The sequence below is a fragment of the Oryctolagus cuniculus genome, chromosome 12, assembly GCF_964237555.1.
Source record: "Oryctolagus cuniculus chromosome 12, mOryCun1.1, whole genome shotgun sequence".
Lineage (NCBI taxonomy): Eukaryota > Metazoa > Chordata > Mammalia > Lagomorpha > Leporidae > Oryctolagus > Oryctolagus cuniculus.
This window is the reverse complement of record NC_091443.1, coordinates 61596509-61617657: the sequence shown is the minus strand read 5'-3', so window position 1 is coordinate 61617657 and position 21149 is coordinate 61596509. Positions and strand designations below refer to the sequence as shown.

Genomic DNA, 21149 nt, shown 5'->3' with positions numbered 1-21149 from the left:
CCACTGCCTTTCCAGGCACATTCGCAGGGAGCTGGATCAGAAACAGAGCATCCTGGACTTGAACCAGCGTGCCAGTATGGGATGCCAGCGTCACAGGCAGCAGCTTAGCTCGCTGCACACAACACCAGCCCCTGGCTCCACCTGTTGTCTGCAAGAAACAGGGTCTGGAAGGCAGCCTTTTGCCCATTTGCTCTCAGAGGTTTCCAAGCACCAGGGAATAGCAGGGGCAAGCAGTCTGTTGAAGACAGAGCCAAGGAGGGGAGGACAAGAGTCTGTGGGCTGCTTTCCAGGCCGAGCAGGACCAGGTGGTCGCTGCAGTCCTGAAGTTCCAGGCTTCTCTCCACAGATGTTCTGAGACTCTTCCTGAACCACAACTGGGTAGGATCTCACTCTTCTCTTAAACCTACTACCATTACCATGGTCTCCATGGGTTTCCAGTGTCTGGAGTGTGTGTCTTATTCCCAAGCTGGATCAGTAAGTTCCTCCATGACAGGTCTCCTTTAGGACCTAGACCAGTGCTTTCCTCAGGATAGATGCACGATCAGTATTCATTTAAAACTGAAAGAGAATGAAAAGCTACTGTGCAGAGTGGGGCGGGGGAGGGCCAGAGTGGGATGCATAGTCTGTCATCGGAAGGATGCAAGTACTCACCTGTGTTGCTTTAAGGAAGAAATCATTTGTTTTAGAAAGTGGAGATAAAAGACAGCTAAAGTCTTTTTCAGCATAGATTTTGTGATTGCATAAGGCATAGCTACTGCCAGCACTGGCACTAATGGTGGAAAAGGAGCTCTTGGCTCATAGACAACTGATTCTTCAGAAGTCACTTGGCTTTCGTTTGCTTTGTTGACCAGATGGTCCACAGGTTGGATGAGTCTTTGATTGGACGACTTCTGCAGCCACGTTGGGTATCCCCCACGTCAGGTGGCGGTGTACCGCACTGAGATTTCAGACCTTTAAAGAAGTCTTTCCCTGAGAGTGTCAGGGGAGGCAGGTGGTAATAAAACAGGCATATTTTATCATGCATTGCACACTTCACTTATTAGAATTTTCAGTATGACACCTGCATTTTTAAAAGCCTAAAGATGAAAACAAAATGAAATTCTTCATTGACATATTTAAATCAGCTTACAGCAATTATATCCAAATAAAATCTAGCAGCCTGGGAGGCAGAGCCCCCTCGAGGACTCACTTTGAAAATCTGCTTCTCACAGGGAGGCCCTTCCTCTCAAAAGGAAGAAGTGCATGCTGAATGGGATGAGGGCAGGAGGGAACAGCCTCCTTGACAAGGTCACTGAGAGGTGAAGGTCTTCTTGGGGAGAGAAGATGGTAGGAATGGGGGCAGGTTGCTACACCAGGCCATTGTCCGGTTGAAAAAGGAGGGTCAGGGAGGGAGAAGAAATGGAGTTCTGGGCCGGGTGGGGAGCGAGTGTTTGTCTCTGCTCACTCCCTCACCCCATCGCCGCCTCCCTCTGCTGAGTGAGTCATCCCCTCCTGGCCTCACCATTGCCAGCACTCAGCCCCACAGAGAACATGTGAGGATTAACAAGCTGTGGTGTGGGCCTGGCGCTGAAACTCTGTGGAAGAAGAGGTGCCAGGTAAGAGTGAGGCGTGAGCGTGAGTGTGACTGCGAATTGGGCATGGCACCCTGTGTTCCTAACTCAAAGGCGAATTTCAAGATTCACCATCAGTCAACCAAGGCTTACAAGAGTCTTTGAGAAATCACCAGAATACGGAAATCATTCTGCCAAATGTGCCTTGGCTCCCTCACAGTATTCTGCTGGCCTCCCTTAGGTTTGTAGCCATGAGGGTAGGAAGCGTTCTTCAAGCACACCTACTTTAGCTTCCCATGAAGTACTTTTATACAACTTTTTTAAAATATTTATTTGAAAGGTGAAGAGCTAGAGATCGTCCCTCCACTGGTTCACTCCCCCAGATGGCTGCAACAGCCGAGGCTGGGGCAGGCCAAAGCCATTAGGTAGGAGCTTCATCCGGGTCTCCCACGGGAGTGGCAGAGGGTCCAAGCATTTGAGCCATCTTCTGCCTTCCCAGGCTCATTAGCAGGAAGCAGAGTAGCCAGAACTCCAACATGGGATGCAGGTGTTGCAAGCAGTGGCTTGACCTGCTGTACCTCAACATTGACCCTGGTACCTTTATTGTAATTTAAGATGCAGGGAGGAGAAAGAGAGCTAGGCAGTCCCATCCACTGGTTCACTCTCCAAATGACCCCAGTGGCTGGGATAGGAATCCAATCCAGGTCTCCCTCTGGGTGGCAGGAACTCAGTTACTTGGGCCATCAGCTGCTGCATTCCAGGGTACGCATTAGCAGGAAGCTGGAACCTGGCATGGAGCAGGTCTGGAACTCGGGCACCCTAATATGGGATGCAGGTGTCTTAACCACTGGGCCAGATGCTCCTCACACTCCCATGTAATACTTGTCCTGACCAGTGACTCTGCAGGACAACCAGGTAGAGTGGGAAGAGCCAGGGTTCGAGAATCCAGCAGGCATGGGGCCAGATCCAAGCTGTTTCACAAAGCTGTTGTCACTCAGCCCTAGAACAAATGACGTCATCTCCCTAGGTTTTCATTTCCTTGGCTGTAAATTGTGAACGATGCCAGTGTTGCAGGGTTGTGAGGATGAGAAATAAGGTCGTTGAAGTGCTTGCCACAGCCCCGCCATGTAGTGAGGCTCCAGTAAGTGACAGCCGCTGTGTCCATGGCAGTGTGATGCAATGTCACCCTCCAGTGTCCCCTTGAATGCCTCTGTGATGGGATTTTTTCCTAGGTCGGACAGGCCTCCTGGTTAGAATGTTCGGCCCCACCCTTCCATATTCCCTGTGATTTCTGTCTGTTCACTCTGATGCTGCTTTTTGTGGCCTCATGGAACAAGTCTAGATGTTCTCCCACAAATCATATTTCAAATATTGACATACAGTTCTTTTTTGAAAAAAGTTATTTGTTTATTTGACTGGCCCAGTTACAGAGAGAGAGAGAGAGAGATGCCGAGAGAGATCTTCCACTTGCTAGTTCTCTGCCCTGATGGCTGCCATGGCCAGGAGCCCAGGGTTCCATCCAGGTCTCCCCGATGGGTGGAAGGGACCAGAGCGCTTGCTCCATCTTCCACCACTTTCCCAGATGCACTAGCAGGCCCCTGGATCAGAACCTGTGCTCGTGTGGGATGCCGGATTGAGGGCAGCAAGGTAACCCACTGCAGCACAGCACAGCACAGCACTGGCCGCTGAGAGCCAGCGCTCCTGTGTCCTCGAGGCTCCATGGCAAAACTTTCAGTTCCTTGAATCCTCCCCAGTGTGATGTGGTTTTGCTCTCTCTGAGGATACTTCTAATCCCCCGTTCTTCATATCTGCATGAGCATCTGTGAGAAAATGCTAGCCAGCCCTCATGTGCTGTCACTGAATACATCTGGGCCTGTTTCCATGGCTCAGGGGAACATGTGGATGCATACCCTGCAGGTAGATTCCACTGTGCCTCCTGCGTTTCACACTGTGTTCAGGAGTGTTCAAACTTCTGCATGCAATTGATAGCAGGTAGTGTTTGTCCTGTTGCCTCACTCAACATACTGCCCCCGCTTACCCATGATGCCATGGAGAACAAGGTTTCGTCCTTTTAATGGCTGAATAATATTCTGTTATGTGTATATAGCACATTTTTAAAGTCCATTCTGCTGTGAGTGCACGGCTGGGTTGACTCTGCAGTGGGGTGGTGTGAATACCGCTGCACTGTGTCTCTTGGACATAGTGATTTCCGTTCCTTTGGGGATAGGCCGAGCAGCGAAATTACTGGATCATACGGTCGTTCTAGTTCTGGTTTTCTGAGGTCTCCCTACAGTTTCTGTAATGGCTGTGATAATTTACATTCCCACCGACAGTGCCTGAGAGTTCCCCTTTCTTTGCATGCTCACCAGCATTTTATTGCTGTTGTCCCTTTGACCTAAGCCGTTCTAACTCCGGTGCGGTGGTAGCTCGCTGTGGTTTGAGTTTGCAGTTCTCTGATGACTAGTGATGTTGAGCATTTCTTCATATACTTGTCACCTGCCCTGGGAGTGTAGGTTCAGCTGGGTGACTGACTTCGGCCAAGAGAAGGAGGCAGAAGAGACGGCAGTGCCAGTCCTAAGCTTATGCTTAAAGGGCCTTGGATATTTCCAGGTGCTCTTCTGTGTTGTGCTGTAGCCCTAAGAAGAATCTACCCCCTTTGGCCACGTGGGGGAGGGGAGGACCCTCAGCGGGGGTCAGCATCTATCCGCTGACCTCCAGCCAACTCAGATGCTAGAGCAAAAAGAAGTGGCTACTGTTATAAGTTACTGAGGTTCGGGTGTTTGTCATTCAGGACTCTTGTGGCAAGAGATTACTATTACAGAAAGTATGTGGCCCAGAAGACACAGAGAAAACAATATTTTTTAAAAGATTTATTTATTTATTTATTTATTTGAAAGGCAGAGTTACAGAGAGGCAGAGGCAGAGAGAGAGAGAGGTCTTTCACCCGCTGGTTCACTCCCCAGATAGCCACAACAGGCAGAGCTACAGCGATCTGAAGCCAGAAGCTTCTTCTGGGTCTCCCGTGTGGGTACGGGAGCCCAAGGACTTGGGCCTGCTGCTGCTGCTTTCCCAGGCCATAGCAGAGAGCTGGATCGGAAGTGGAGCAGCCGGGACTTGAACCCATGCTCATATGAGATGCCAGCACTGCAGGTGGCAACTTTACCCTCTACGCCACAGTGCCAGTCTGAGAAAGCAATATTAACCCTCACTCACTAATGTATCAGTTTAGAAGAATTCCTGAAAGAGCCACAAAACTGTAACCTAGTTAGGTTAAGACCTCATAAAAACGACTTACCGAACTGTGACTTTGAGTCTCTTTAACAAACTGTGGCCAAGAAGAAAACAGTACATATATTTTGTATCATCCATCAGATAGTTACAAAAGCCAGCTCAGTGACCTCAGAAGATTGAAAGTTCAGGTTTCCTATTGGCTACAGTCCACTCCTGAACCCAGCCAGTGTGTGATGGGTGTCCGCATTGTGTAAGCATTGTTCTAGACTCTGGAGATTTGGTTGTTGGGAAAATGGACAAAACTCAAGTCTCAAGAAGCTTGGATTCTATTGGACATTCAGAAAATTTTTAAGAAATCAGTAGGTGAGCCAGATAATTTCAGATCATATATACCATGGGAAAACTCGGGCAGGGTACTGGCTATGTTAGGAAATTTCAGGAAGATCTTTCTGAGGATGTGACATTGAACCTGAGACCTAAGTGACATGAATGAGCACTAAGGAGGTAGGCCATGAGTAAGGAATAAGCTTAGGGTGTCTGAGGAATAAATAAAGGTGTGGAGAGGAGCAATGTGAGGTACTTCCAAAATCTCACAGAAAAATGGATGAGAAATTAAGTTTATTTTGGTGCAGCTTTTGAGATCCACATATTGTTTTTCTTATGTGTTTTTCATGAACTTCTTTTTGACAGGCAGAGTGGACAGTGAGAGAGAGAGACAGAGAGAAAGGTCTTCCTTTTGCCATTGGTTCACCCTCCAATGGCCGCCACGGCCGGCGCGCTGCGGCCGGCGCACCACGCCTATCCAAAGGCAGGAGCCAGGTGCTTCTCCTGGTCTCCCATGGGGTGCAGGGCCCAAGCACTTGGGCCATCCTCCACTGCACTCCCTGGCCACAGCAGAGAGCTGGCCTGGAAGAGGGGCAACCGGGACAGAATCCGGTGCCCCGACCGGGACTAGAACCCGGTGTGCCGGCACCTCAAGGTGGAGGATTAGCCTATTGAGCCGCAGCGCCGGCTTTCATGAACTTCTTAAAGGTCCATTACATGCATGGCTTTCAAAATTTTTGCACTACAATAAAATTACTTTTAATTTCATTTTTTTAGATTTATTTTATTTGTTTGAAAGGCAGAGTGACACAGAGAGTGAAAGAGAGAGAGAGAGATCTTGCATCACTGGTTCACTCCCCAAATGGCCTCAACAGTTGGGGCTGGGGCAGGTCAAAGCCAGGAGCCTGGCACTCCATCCAGGTCTCCCACATGGGTGGCAGTGACCCAGGTACTCAGGCCATCCTCTGCTGCTTTCCCGGGTGCATTAGCAGGGAGCTGGTTCTGAAATGGAGCAGTTGGGGCTCAAACTGGGGATGCTAGCATTGCAAGCAGCAGCTTAACCCTCTGTGCTACAATGCTGGCCCCTTTTAATTCCATTTTCATGAACTTTTTAATGTACCTTCATATGGTATGAGATTAACTTGGCAGTGTTAAAACAGACCAGGACACACAGTAAGGAATTTATTTTATTCTGATTATGATGGAATCCATTACAGTCTCTGAAGTGCATGGCATGAGGTGGGGGTTTAGGACCTCCCTCCTAGCTGTTGGGTGGACAGTGGGCTGTAGGTGAAGCAGGGGAGCCTGTTAGGTCATTGTGTCTTAGTGGCTTCAGCGAGGATAACAGCAAGGATAGAGAAATGAACAAGCTTGAAATAGATTTTTGAAAATAGAGCCACAGCTTTCTGATGACTTCGATGTAAGGGAAAGTGAGAACTGATGGATGACTACTGTGTTTTTGGTTTGGGTAACCGAGAGGCTGGTTGGCTATGCTGTTTTTGGAGCTAATAGGAGGAGGAATGAACCAGGGAGACAGAGAGGTCAAGAGTTTTGCTAGTCTGAGTTACAGTTGAACTCAAACATCCAAGGGGATTTGCCAAGTAGGCAGCTAGAGATGGTAATTTAGTGGACAAGGCTATGAGTTGGGCAGATGTCAGTGTATGGATGGTATTTTAGCCAAGGGGGCTAGATTGAGTTCTCATAGAAAAAAAGTTAATTTGAAAAAAATTTAAGAAGTCCTAAGTTCTAAAAAATGTTAGAAGAAGTGGGAGGACTGAGCCACTGAGCACACTGACATTTAAGAGCCGTGCAGAGGAAGAGACAGGAGCCTGGGAAGCTGAGAGAGTGTGATGCTGTGGACGCCAAGAGAAGCGCGTGTTCCAGAAAAGGGAGTTGTCACCCTGGGGTGTGCTGGGCTGCAGGCAGCTGAGTCATAGAGTGAGGTGAGGACAGAGGGGCAGCCAGAGTTGGATTTGCCGACGTGGAGCTGATCGGGAACCTCGAAGGTCAAAGATTTGCTGTTGTGGTGACAGGATCAGAATGGGACAATTGAAAAGTAGATGGGAGGTGAAAACTTGCTGACAGTGGAGTTTTGCCAAAAAGAACAGAGAAATCAAAAGGTAGCTACAGAGGATGGGGATTTGGGGTTCTGTTTTAATTCATTTTGCTTTAATTAGGAGAAATGGGGGCTTAATGTAATGCCAGTGAGAGTAAATAGAGGAAGAGGACAATTGATATTGCAAGAGAGAAAGTGGGCAAGTGCAAGGTCAAGGTGGGGAGACCCAGAGCACAGAGGAGGCGCCAGCCTCTGTGAGGTGCACGCACGTGCCACGGAGGAGCACAGGCAGTGAGGGAGAGAGTGCCATCCATCTGGTGGGGTAGGCAATGTGAGACTGCACCCTCACGTAGGTCATCATTTGAGGAGATTCAGATAACTGTCCCTTGTTTGTCATTGGGTACACTTGAAACAGAATGAAAATGTTAATCCCTTTTGTATTATATATTTTATTTTTAATAAGATTTATTTATATATTTGAAAGTCAGAGTTACACAGAGAGGAGAGGCAGAGAGAGCAAGGTCTTCCATCCACTGGTTCATTCCCCAAATGGCCACAATCACTGGAACTGTGCCAATTCCAAGCCGGGAGCCAGGAGCTTCCTCCAGGTCTCCCATGTGGGTGCAGGGGCCCAAGGACTTGGGCCATCTTCTACTGCTTTCCCAGGCTATAGCGGAGAGCTGGATCGGAAGAGGAGCAGCCAGGAATAGAACCGGTGCCCATATGGGACACCAGCACTGCAGGCGGTGGCTTTACCTGCTACACCACAGTGCAGGCTCCTGTATAATGTATTTTAAAGAGCAATACAGGTGATAAGGCAATTCCTGCATGTTCTTTTCTTTTGACTCTCTTCCCAGGCAGGAAACAGAATTCACTGATTGTTCTGTAAATGAAGGGACTATGACAGAGATGAGAGTGGCCTTCAGAGATGCTGTGCCCAGAGACTGTCAACAGTCGGAAGTCGTTACCACCCATAGGGCCGGCAGGTCAAAGGACATCAGTAGTCCTCCATCCCAGGGAGAACTGAAGCCATGACAGAGCCAACCAGACACATGGCACGGCAGAGCAGGGGAGTGGGAGAGGCCTGTCCTGACTCCTGTCGCGTCCCATCGTGATGCTTACCGGTGCCTGGACCCTACGGGCAGGCAGCTGGCAGGGGAGGGTGCCTGCATGGTGGGATTCCCCGAGAGGCACAGAGAGTAACCTGTCCAGCCCCTGGCATGCAAGTGATAAATGCTGGGAACAATTGGAAACCACTCCAGGGGCCGGCACTGTGGTGTAGCAGATGGGGCCACCGCCTGCGGTGCTGGCATCCCATGTGGGTGCCAGTTCAGGTCCAGGCTGCTCCATTTCCGGTCCAGCTCTCTGCTGTGGCCTGGGAGGACAGTGGAGGATGGCCCAAGTCCTTGGGCCCCTGTGCCTGCGTGGGAGACCAGGAGGAAGCACCTGGCTCTTGGCTTCGGATCGGCCTGGCTCCGGCCGTTGTGTCCAGTTGGGGAGTAGACCGGCAGATGGAAGACCTCTCTCTCTTTCTCTCTCTCTGCCTCTGCCTCTCCTTCTCTCTCTGTGTAACTTTCAAATAAATAAATAAATCTTTAAAAAATAAAAAGAAAGAAAACCACTGCAAGGGGAATCTTTAACCCCAACGGCAGTGTACAGCACGCGTCGTATTCTTTGGTAGCATCCGAGGTTTGGAGAGCCTAGGTGACAGCGCTGTTTGGTGCACGTCATGTGGATAGCACACAGCCCAGCAACAGTCTTCAGCCTTCCTAACCACACACCCAGGGACGCTCCCGTCTCAGCCTCCTCACTCACACTGGCCTCTTGTGACGCCAGGGGAGGGCCCTGGAATGTATTCCTGTGGTCTCGTGTTTTGTTACATTTATAAAAGCAAGATATTTTCACTGAAATTTATCAACATGGTCACTTTTTCTGCTATGTTCCTAAAGAGGTCACTCCCTGACCCTAACCCTCCACTGAATACCAGGACTTCAGGGCCCCACAAAACCTGGATCTGCTTCTGCTTTCCAGATACCCCAGTGTGCTGACGCGGGTTTGGTCTGTTTCCCGGGATTTTCACCACCGTGGTGGCTAACTGGTTAATGAGCATCAGAATGGACGCGTGTGTTGGGGGGTGGGGAGGGAAGAAGCAGGAGGCCCAGGAAAGCAGAGCTGAGGCCGTGTGGTTCTTGGGCCGTGAGAAAAGCCTTGGGTCGGAAGAACCAGCCTGCCCAGCTGCCCGCCCCCAGGCATGCCGGGTACTTTCTCTCGGGGCCTGACCCATGCTGCTGCTCTTCCTGTCTTCAGATGCGGATGGAAACCTGTGTCGGAGCAACCAGCTGCTGCAAGTCATGCTGACCATGCACCGGATTATCATCTCCTCTGCGGACCTGCTCCAGAAAGTCATCGCCCTATATCCTTTAGCGTGGTGACTGGCCATCCCCGTGTGGGAGGCGTTCCGAAAGCAGCTTGAGGTTGGAAGAACGCTTTTATTTTGATTGGTTCACCTCAACCAGAGTGGGGCGTGAGGTGTGTGTGAGCCATTGTCTACACACCAGGCAGCCCCCGCTGGTGTTTGACCTTCCTGCAGGATGTGGAGTGAGTGGCGTGGAGAAAGTGCTTGCTGGCGAGGGTGGAAGGCTGCTCTAGGTGGGGTGAGGCCGTTTGCCACCTGAGGCTCAGGGGGCAGCACCGATCCCTCCCGTCCTGCCCACTTGCTAACACTGTTGCCATGCCCCCCGCCCCACCCCGCCCCGCCCCTCAGAGACTCTTCTTCCACCAGGGCTGTCTGCTTGCTCCTTGGAAGCTATGGCACTGCCCTTGGCCTAAAACACAGGCAGGTCTCCCCCACCTAAAAGCCAACAGCCCTGCCCTCCCCTTCATTCCATTGTCAGGGTAGAACTTTGATGTGAAATTTTCTTAAAATAGTCTGCGCTCACCATCTCAGTCTCTCTGCCTACGCACTGCTTTACTGTGGCCCTGGCCGGGGTACTCAGACTTTCCTCTGATGTCACCTTGACCTAGGCGTTGCCACGCCCAGCTGACAGCTTGTTTCCCTTCCCGTTGGCCTCCCAGTGCCCTGGGCATCACGCCGTCCTCCTGCCTGCCCTGCGCTTCCTCCTCCTGGCTGCTCACCTGGGCTTTTCTCGAAGCACCAGGCGTTCAGGGAGGCCGGCCTGGTTTTCTTCTCCCTCAGCTCCACCTCCTGGGATTTCTTTCACCAGGATTTCCACCACCACTCTTTCAAGCCTTTGGCTCTGTAACTGAAGCCACTCCTTAAAGATTTGGACTAGTGGGTCCTGCTGACACCTTGGTCTTAATCTGCTCACGTACCTCGATGGGTGCATTAGCTCAGCACTTCTGTCCCCAGCTGCCGCCTCATCGGCGCTGCGTGGAGACCCGTATTTTCATTTTCAGTTTGCCAAATGTCCTCGGGGTCATCACAGATGCAGTTGCCTGACCCAGGAACACCAGAAATGCGCTTGACTCCTCTCTGCTCTTCACCCCTGCAGCGTCTGCCTCCCGGTCCTGGGTTTCTGCTTCCCAATGACCCCTCCTGTTCCCTCCTCTGCGTTCCCATGCCACCGCCTTGATTCCAGTGCCTGCCCCGAGCCTCTCTTCCACACTGAGCTCATCTGTGGTCTGCTCCCATTCATCACCCACCCCTGAAGTGCTTTTCCTGAAAGCAGTTGGGGTGGCCACTGGATTGGTGCCTCTGCAAACCACAGGGTCGGTGTCCTATTCCTTGGGGTGGAGGTGGGGGAGACCATCCTGGGTCTGAGCCCAGGGAGTCCTCCCGCCTCACCCTGCAGCTCCCGGGACCCCTTCCCCTCCACAGTGACCTTCTCAGCACATCAGAAACAGGGCCTCTGGCACTTCTGTGCCCATCCCTGCCTTTGCCTCGCAGGCTCATTCAGGACCCCTCTGGGAAGCCTCTCCTGCCTTTGCCAGCCCTCTTCCCATTTACAAATACTTCTGGTGCTCTAAGACCATGTTCTTGGTTGAAAAATCGGTGTAACTGCTATGACTGTAGCTTTGTGTCACCGATGTCAGTGTGTGTCTCCCCTTGGGCGCCATCCACTTTGGAGAAGTTTGTTCTGGCCACAGCGTGCATGAAGCAGTGTGATTGTGTTGGCTGACCACACGTATCTCCCCGGGTCTTTGTGACGTCATACCCACACGCTGTGGTGTTCGGAGATGACTGTCACAGAGGGTTTGTATCTGGCTACCGTGGTTTGAACTTTGGTAGTCATCAAAAAGATGCACAAGTACTAAAACATTCATTAGATTGTAAATTGCTTCAAGAAAAGTTGGTTTTACTATATATGTATTAACACATATTAATAGTTCACATACTGTGTTGTCTCTCACCCATTTCTCTGTCATCTCCTCCGCCAGGCTGTGTGTCCCTCCAAGGCCAGGCACCATCCTGTTTGTTGTGTGTCTCTAGACTTAAGCCTAGTGGCTGTCCCTTGGTAGGGTGCATTTAGTGCTGTGTTACCGTGGGGGCAGACCGCTGGGCTGCTCTTTCTATAACTACCGGAACTTGGTGGGACATCTAGACTCTGCTGAGGTTGAGAACAACTTGAGGGCAGGCAAGGGATTCCAAGAAGGAATCTGAAATGAGACCGCCCAGAATGGACAACCAGCTTGAACATTGATGGCCAAGTGATTTTTTTCTTTTGCGCTTAGTTTTCCTGCTGTCTGACCTGGAAGTAATTGAATGTTTGGTTAAGTAGGCTCCAATGGTTTCCTGCTTTTCCATCATCAAAAGAGAGAGATGTAAAGCGTGCTTTGAATAGTTCAGGTGTCTGAGAAATGCATTCAGAACTACATAGCTCTTCCTGGCCCCAGGAGCAGGCAGCAGTGAGGGGAAGAAAAAGGAGGGCGTGAGGCCTCCAGCAAACCTTGGGTTCACTCCAGGTCAGCACAGACCTGAGCCTGCACCTGCCCAGGGTTTGTTTCAGCTCCTGAAGTGAGGAAGGGGCCCATGGCGTGGGGGTCCTGATGCCCTCAGGAGGCTTCTGCTCTCCCAAAGGCATCAGCAAGGCCCCCTCTACCCCCACCCCCCGGCTTCGCACTCCAGTGTAGGCGGGCTGGATTTATACAGATGGCACTGTGCCACATGCAGCCCATGTGCGCGGTCAGAGTGGGCATTTGGGGGAAAGAAGGGGACACGAGGAGGAAGGAAATGTCCACAGTAGAAAGCCAACATGTTGATTTAAAGAAGTATAGTTTTGGTGCCTTCCCCTTTAAAAAGGAATCAAAATTCATTCTCAGATAAGAATTTGACCAAGTCAAATAATAAAACATATAGAGCCCCAGGGGGATGTAGAATGTGTCTTAATGCGCGGATCTCTGCTTTGATGTGGTGCACTCTCTCGGCATGGGGCAGTGTCACAGCACCGACTTCTCACTTCTGCTTGTTGTAACCCGAGGCAGGCAGGCATCAACAGGGCTTCCTGTGGGGGCATGAGGTTTTGGGCCTTTTTGTTTTGTTTTGCTTCTGATCTTAAGGATAAAACTTATAGGCAATAAATCTATTAAGACTTCATTTATTAAATGGGAAATCACTTTATTAAACTTACAGGTTGTACAGGCACAGTTCTGTAGGGTTTCTTTGCAAGCGTTACTCTTTCTCAGTGTGGCATGTTTCAGCATGCATTTTTAAGGGATTTTAAAAAATATTTGGTTAATTCGAATAATGTTAATTAAATATTTCCAATACTCTTAAACTAAGATAATGTAATTTACATTTTAGGTTATTTTTAAATACTTAGATGCCTCACTGAGTTTGAAATAATTTTTGTGACTCTAATAAAGTTATAAACAATAAAGCTAGCATTATCTTTGCTATTCCAATGCCAGGTATAAAACTAATAATGTTTCGATATAAAACCACAAGTGCAAAGCACTGAGTTGCATATTTCTCTCTAAAGTTTCAAGGGAGAAACTTTAACATGATCTTAAACGTCACAGAAATATAAAATGACAGACTCCTTTCTAGTAAAAAAAATCAGGGCTATGAGATTGACTATCTTCATTTTAACTTTTTCAAGGGTTAGAATACCAGCAAAAGACCACGCCCACCGCAGGCAACTGCCGGTTCTACCCTGTTGCTCACTAGATTCCTCCCATGGACCCAGCTGACATCCACTGAGCCTGACCAGCAGTGAACCCAGGGCACGTTTTCAGCAGCGGAAGGAGGGTCTGCCCACCCGCTGGCTTCCTCACTGTGTTGACAGAAGCAGGGGCTACCCAGGCTCATAGTTGGATTGGATTTCTTTGACTCTCAAAGTAAATGAATATTCCTTCCATATCTCTCTAAAGATACGCAGATTTGATGAGATCTTGCTATTCTTGAAAATCCAACTATAATTTTTTAGTCAGTGTAGCTGAGATGTTGCTATTCTTGTATCTTCTTGGCACATTCAGAATAAGGACCCTCAGGGGGATCTCCCATTGCGCTTAGGATTATTCGTGTGGCCTTGCCTGACTGCCGTCACAGTGTAGAAAGTCAACTGCCAGCATGCTCTGGGTGTGCAGATTATAATTTTCACATTGTTCTTAAAGATCATGCTCATAGGTGTCTGCGTTTCTTGTAATTCACTGAATACATTACCCTTCACAGGAAGCGTTTTTGTTAACACTTTTTTTTTTAATTTTTTGAAAGGTAGACAGACAGATGGACATCTCCCATCTGCTGGTTCATGTCCCAAATCCCTGGGTTGGTCAGGACAAAGCCAAGAGCTAGGAACCCAATCTGGGTCTCCTACATGGGTGGCAGGGCCATCCTCTGCTATTTCCCAGAAACTGGAACCAAAGCAGAGCCAGGATTTGAACCCAGGTACTCTGATATGGGATGTGGGCCTCCCAAGCAGTGGCTTAACCACTGCATCGAAGCTGCACCCTGGAAAGCATTTTCAAGAGGCTGCTCTTGGCCCACGCCACGGCTCACTAGGCTAATCCTCCACCTGCGACGCCGGCACACCAGGTTCTAGTCCCGGTTGGGGTGCCGGATTCTGTCCCGGTTGCTCCTGTTCCAGTCTAGCTCTCTGCTGTGGCCAGGGAGTGCAGTGGAGGATGGCCCAAGTGCTTGGGCCCTGCACCCCATGGGAGACCAGGAGAAGCATCTGGCTCCTGGCTTCAGATCAGCGCGGTGCACCTGCCATAGCGGCCATTGGGGGGTGAACGTGTCACCTGGCGGAGACCCTCCTAGGTCCCCTGCTGCCGGGGGGATGCTGTGGCGTCCCTCCACCAGCTCCCTCACCTCTTCTAGGGGTAAGCACCCAGCTGCACACATCCAGTTGGTTTTGACCCTGTGGCCAGAAAGCTAATTCTCAATTTTCTGGAAATGTTAGTCCTGGGGTAGTTGCGGCAAATGCTTCCAGGGTGTCTGCAGCAGGAGCTTCCATTTCCCTTGACCACAGCCGCACCTATAAGGATGCCTTGGCGAAGAACTCACCCGGGCTTTGCCTGAAGATCTGCTATTTTGTAAGGTGAGGTTTCTGCTTGCACGGGGCGGGGGGGGGGGGGCAGTGAGGTGAGGGCCTAAGCAGCTGGGTGCTAGCTCTCTCCTGCACCTCCCTGCCTTCCCCGCTTCTCCATTTCTCCACCAGAGAGCGCCTCCGGACAGACTGCGAAGGGCGCTCCTTAGTGCCCGGAAGTCCTCTGCAGAGCCCAGTGATTTTCCACCTTGCACCGAGCTTAATATTCTATACCAGTGTTTTGCTCAGTCTTAGAGCACTTTGGTATCAAATGTCCCAAGGGAAGGAGATGCAGAAAGTGAGGCAGTCTTAGTTATTTTATTTTTTGTCCTAACTATAAGAAAAATATAATTCCTTGCAGAACATTTTAAAAACGCAGAAAACAGTAGTCACTCCAACTTTCCTTGCAGATTTTTCAAAGTTGAGATCCAAATACATGCAAGTATATAGTTTTTTTTTCTTTTTTCTTTTTCTTTTTTCTTTTTTTTTTTTTTTCCACAGGCAGAGTGGACAGTGAGAGAGAGAGAGAGAGAAAGGTCTTCCTTTGCCGTTGGTTCACCCTCCAATGGCAGGAGCCAGGTACTTCTCCTGGTCTCCCATGGGGTGCAGGGCCCAAGGACTTGGGCCATCCTCCACTGCACTCCCTGGCCACAGCAGAGAGCTGGCCTGGAAGAGGGGCAACCGGGACAGAATCCGGCACCCCGACCGGGACTAGAAGCAAGTATATAGTTTTATATTCTATCATTTTTGCTTGGTAACATAAGCATCTTGTCTACATATTGAAGACATTTTGTAAACATTCTTTTAGTGGCCCTGTAACATTCTAAAAAATAAAGCTTCTAAAAGATAAAGCTTCATCTGCGGGTGCATCTGTCCCGTTCTGGGACAGCTGGCTTGTCTAGTTCCCTGCGGGTGCCGGTGCCTGTGTCTTCGTCGCAGCGCCTCATGCCATCAGAGCCTCCTGTGTGTGGAGGGACGGTTGCTTTGCTCCTCTGCCCCCTGAGGCCCTAGGACAGCTCAGCTCCCATCCCGCGGAGTCCTCTGCAGAGTAGCACGTCCCCCTGGGAACCTCCCCAGCATCCTCTGCGTCACCGGCCTCCATTCTGGACCACGTTTTCTCTCTGCCTCCTTCCAGGTACTGGATAACAGAATTCTGGATCATGTTTAAAATGGACGCCAGCCTGACACACACCATGGAGGAGTTTCAGGAGCTGGCGAAAGCTCGCGGAGAGGATCTCCACTGCCGCCTGATTGACACAACTCAGATGTGAGTGTCAAGGTTGCCACTGCTCTTGGGAAGCCCCGCCTCCCTCCTGAAATGCAATCTGGGCTGCATCGCAAAGCTTCTGACTGAACCCCTTGGAGAGGAGGGGCAGGTGCACGTGGCCTCCCCAGAGAGGAACGTAGAAAGCCAGGAGCTCTGTGGTGATAAGGCCACCACAGGTGACTCATAGCCAAGAGCAGAAGAAAGTAGAGCCCAGTGGAAAGGAAACCCGGGAGCGTGCTCCTGCCTGAAATGTGTCCAGATCATAAGAAACTAAGCGCAGCCACTGAACTGCTGCTCTAGCTGCTGCTGCCAGCAGTCGCCTCTGAACTTGCAGAGGGCTGGGGGCTGCTGGGGAGGGGAAAAAGCCTCGAGCAGAGGGGTTGTGGCATCCACTGAGGTCTGTGGGAGATGCTGGGCTTCCAGGGTTGGAAGGGATCTCAGGAATATATCCTAATTCTCCTTGGATTTCTTCTTTATGAGATCGGCCCACCCTGGAACACGAATGTCTTTTTAAACTTTGGGGAATAGGCGTGCACTCATAAAAGCCCAGGTTTTCACAGTGCAGCTTCTGTGTGTGTCGGGGCAGCCTCCGAGACCTGCAGCATATTCTCGGGGTCGTCTCATCCAGCAGCCTGAGCTTCCTGGCTGGGAAATGGGTTCATCCGGGCACAGTGGCAGAGCAGGAGCCAGACAGCCAGGCCCCTCCAGGACACAATGTGTTCTGTGACCTAGAAATGACTGCAGGGTGACCCTGCGTGGCCCCAGGCAGTCCTGTCAGCTGGGAGAATTACACAACTTGAAAGCCCCCAGAGATTTTCAGAGTAGCACTTTCATTTTCCAGAGGAAGAACTGGAGAAGGTTCCATCCTGGTTCCCGGGCCCCACGGCAGCCTCGTAGGCAGTCCTCCAGGAGTTAGTCCTGGGGGGGTGGGGGTGTTACCCGGTCACATACCTGAGGAAGAATGAGCTAAATTCTTCTTTGTAATGTCTCAGAGTCTGTAATGTAGTTTCCCGGCCAAGGAAGAATTTCCACGCGTTTCCCAAACACCCTAGGTCAGAGAACCCTTTTATCAAGAGGTTAGTTTCCCAGGAACCCCTCTTTGAGAAATGCACACCTGCAGACGGCTGCCTTTCAACACTGGGCTGCTTCCCTTGGCTTCCTTAGATGGGAAATTGAACAGGAGTAGGAAACACCTGGGTTGGTTGCTAGGTAATACAGGGGTGGGGATAGGACTCTTGGGGGTCAGCTGGGCTTCCTTGCTCCTGTCAGTGGCTGGGGACATTTGCAGAAGATGCCACACCTCTGTCCCTGCGGCTTGGTGTCTTCTCTCCTTGGTTCTCTGAGCTCTTCTGTCCTGAAAACTGTCCTATCAGAGAGAGGCCCCACTTCGCTCGTGAGGGTGAAGAATCACTCCCAGGGCACGGACTGAGCAGACAGACACTCCAAGAGCCAGGACCACAGGCCAGGAAATGGACTGGTGCTTTCCACCAGAGTTTAAAAACAAACAAACAAACAAATGGAGGCCAGCACTGTGGTGTAGTAAGCTAAGTCTCTGCCTTTGGTGCCGGCATTCTATACAAATGGCTGGTTCATGTCCCAGCTGCTCCTCTTCTAATCCAGCTCCCTGCGGATGTGCCTGGGAAAGCAGTGGAAGATGGCCCAAGTCCTCGGGCCCCTGCATCTACATGGGAGACCCGCAAGCTCCTGGTTCCTGGCTTCCCAGCCCTGGCCAATGTGGCCATTTGGGGAGTGAACCAGCAGATGGAGGACCTCTCTCTGTCTGTCTGTCTCTCTCTCTCTCTATAACTCTGCCTCTCAAATAAATAAATAAATATTTTAAAAATATTGTTTTTAAATTTCATCTTTAAAATTTAAAAATAAAAAATTTGAGACGGAGGGAGAGAGAATGCTCCTATGCACTGGTTCACTCCCCACATGCCCACAATGACTAGGGTGGGCCAGACCAAAGCCAGGAGCTTGGAACTCAACCCAGGCCTCTTCGTGGGTGGCAGGAGTCCACTCACTTGAGCCGTCATTGCAGCCTCTCAGGATCTGTATTAGGAACCCCACATTGGGAACTACAGCCTAGTACTGGACTCAGAACCTCCGACATAGGATGCAGAGATTCTGCCAGGCAAGATTCCCACTCCTGCTGCTGCCTTAAAAGTCAGCTCATTTTTTCCTGTTCCCCGTGGTCCCTTCAAAGGGCTCAATGGGCTGGTTGCTGCTGTAGAAAATAACTGATTTGGGGAAAGTCTGAGAATGCGATGTTTTAGCCAAGGCCAGCTAGCTAATGGTGCTTCGTCTATTCTTCTGGGAAACATTAATGGATTTCTTTGCAAAAGGCAATTTCGATTTGTTCTTTTCCCCCTCTCACGTTTATCCACAAAAGCAATGCCCGTGACTGGTCCAGGAAACTTACTCAACGGATAAAGTCAAACACCAGCAAGAAACGGAAGGTGTCCCTGCTGTTCGACCACCTGGAGCCGGAAGAGCTGTCTGAGCACCTCACCTACCTTGAGTTCAAGTCCTTCCGCAGGATATCCGTATGTACCCAAGGGGCGCGGAAAACTCCCTGGGGCATTTATGGAAATAGGCAGAGGCAGCCAATAGCCCCTCCACCTGCTGCCCCTGGGGGCCTCCCCAGTGCTGGCCACATTCCCCTCAAATATCACGTCACCTGGACAGTCAGTGCCGTCCTGACTCCCACCCTCCACATCCCCCTTCTACTGCCCCACCCCTGGCTTGCGTGGCCTGCAGGCACACGTGACAGCCTGCACACACCACAGACATCCGTGAGTGAGCACATAGACGCATCCCTGCTCCACCCCAGCATCGTCAGAAAAGTTTCCAGAATCTTCCCCGGAAACCAAACAAAAAGGGGACTACGTCCTACAAGACTTTGAATTCATTCAGAGTAGTTTCCTAATGGTGCTTGGAAATCCCTACGTAAGACTGCATCTCCTCGTCCAGCCTGGGACGTTCCTAACTCCCTGACGCAGCGCTGCTTGGGCCTCCTGGACGTGGAGACCCCCTCAGTGGTGAATGCATTTCTGACCTGTGCTCCCCAGGGGAGGGGATGGAGGCCCAGAGGAGACTGGAGCAAGGTCAGCGTGGCTGGTCACAGTCGGTGCTGGGGCTGGGACTGCCAGTCTCTGTGTCACTCAGCACCAGTCTATTGAGCCCGGCTGTATCTGGAAGGGCAGCTTCGAGACAGGTTCCGGAAGTCACTTCATAGTTTCACCCCCGGTGTTGACTTCACTCCTGTTTCCCCACAGCCGCTTAGAAGTGTCCAACCCTTAAGCTGCTCTGGCCCCCAAGACCCCTCAGACAGAACCCCAGGCCTGCACTGGGAAGCTCCATGTGGAATCTTTCCATTGGGCAGTGCCTCTTGTGTCACTGGACAGGGTGCCAGGCAGGGCTGAGAGCCACTGAAAAGAGCCACCTGTCACACGGGACATCTGAACTCCACCAGGCCCAGGCTAGATGCTGGCGCTCTCACCAACCAGCAGAGGTAGCGGTGAGAAAGCAGGGCACTCAACCCGGCGTGGGAGCCAGTCGTGGGGTGGAGGAGTGTTAGGTAGTGTTCTGTTTGTAAAGGAAATACTAGTCTGAGTGACAAGGGTCCCTTCTAGGAGACTGCTGTAGAATTGTTACATCTAAACTGTTTTCCCAAACAGCTATTTTCTTTCTAACCTAAGGCTGGATGGACAGTCCTCTCTGCTCTGAATTGATGTTTGCTGGTTTATTCTGAGACCTGTAGGGGGAGGGGTGAGATTACTGGGATAATTCTTTGGAAAACCAAGTGGATTCAATATTGTATTTACAGTGGCGCTGAGGTGTGTGTGGGGGGGCGGGGGGGGTATATAAATGCATTCATTGGAATGAGTCATGGCAGCTTTCTCTTGGAAGTGGAAGACAGCTTTACCGGTCCCTTCTGCCTTTCTCTCAAGGAGTGACTTGGGTTCCGCTTGTATTTGCTCTGTCCATCAGGGGTTAGCAGTCGGGAGGGGCGCAGTGAGCTTGCAGCTGTTAATCAGGTTAGGTCTCCCCGTTGGTGTATTTACTGCTGTAAATGCAGGCAGGACTAAGGCGGACTATGCTCAGGACTTCCCTCTGCCCCCACAATCTCCGTGGCGTTTACTCACTTTATGCATCTAACATGGGCAGCAGCGGACCTGGGTGCTGCAAATTCCAGTCTCAGCAGGCGTGGAAAGACAGCGTGGCAAATCCTCATCACTCCTTCCCTTCAAAGCTGCGTGGCTTCCCCTTGTCACACGGGCCCACTCTATTCTGGGCACAGAAGGGGCTCTGTGACAGGGCCACTATCGCTGCAGTCACCACATAAGCCAGATCTTCTAGGACACTTCCAGTTCCACATAGGCTGATTCACTGTCGACCAGTCAATGCCATTGTCAAGTCGGGGAACTGTGGTCACCAGCTACATGGCTGACCGTTTCCCGTACCCCCCCACGTGGCCTCTGTCAAGTTGGCAAGAAGGAAATCCGCACAGGCTTGTTTTGGCATGAGGCTGCTAATTATCCCATTAGCACTGCCTTGCATTTAACTAGCACTCCGAAAAGTTAGTGCTTTTACGCATTCTTTCATCTTCGTAACAACTCCATGCTCTAAACAGGGCAGGTTTTTTTTTTTTTTTTATCACATTTTCACAATAACAGGGAAACAGATTTGGTTTTGTCAGGGGAATGATCGTTTTCCTCCTTAATTTCAGCAGAATTGGAGGTTACACTGGCATTTTTCCTTCTATACTGTATTCTCTAGAATTTAGAAGAGGCAGTATCAACATGTACTCAGATGCAGTGTTTACATTAAGCAGGGTGTGCACATACCCACTCAGGTCTAATGCTTGTGAAGGAGGAAGACCGGGCTGTGGGTGGAGATAAGATTCTGCTCCCACCATTCCTGTTGGCCAGGTGGGCTTGCCCTCTGACCTCCTGGAATCCCAGAGCCCAGTCCTGACGGTTGTTTCCCCCCACCCCCCGCAGTTCTCGGACTATCAAAATTACCTTGTAAATAGCTGTGTGAAGGAGAACCCCACCATGGAGCGGTCCATTGCCCTGTGCAACGGCATCTCCCAGTGGGTGCAGCTGATGGTTCTCAGCCGGCCCACCCCGCAGCTCCGAGCAGAGGTGTTCATCAAGTTCATACAGGTGGCTCAGGTGAGTGCATTATACCTTCGGCCTGGGGTATGAGATAAAGTACCCCACCCTGAC

At 50.7% G+C, this 21149-nt stretch overlaps 1 protein-coding gene across 1 annotated transcript in view; it reads left to right on the top strand.

Moving 5' to 3' along the window:
- RASGRP1 (RAS guanyl releasing protein 1) overlaps window positions 1-21149 on the top strand; it is a 77434-nt gene that overhangs the window by 32408 nt on the left and 23877 nt on the right. The window contains exons 3-7 of the mRNA XM_002717988.5: window positions 9469-9574; window positions 14598-14660; window positions 15784-15915; window positions 18308-18461; window positions 20922-21095. Coding sequence (XP_002718034.1) covers window positions 9469-9574; window positions 14598-14660; window positions 15784-15915; window positions 18308-18461; window positions 20922-21095 — 629 coding nt within the window. The remainder of the gene's footprint in view (window positions 1-9468; window positions 9575-14597; window positions 14661-15783; window positions 15916-18307; window positions 18462-20921; window positions 21096-21149) is intronic.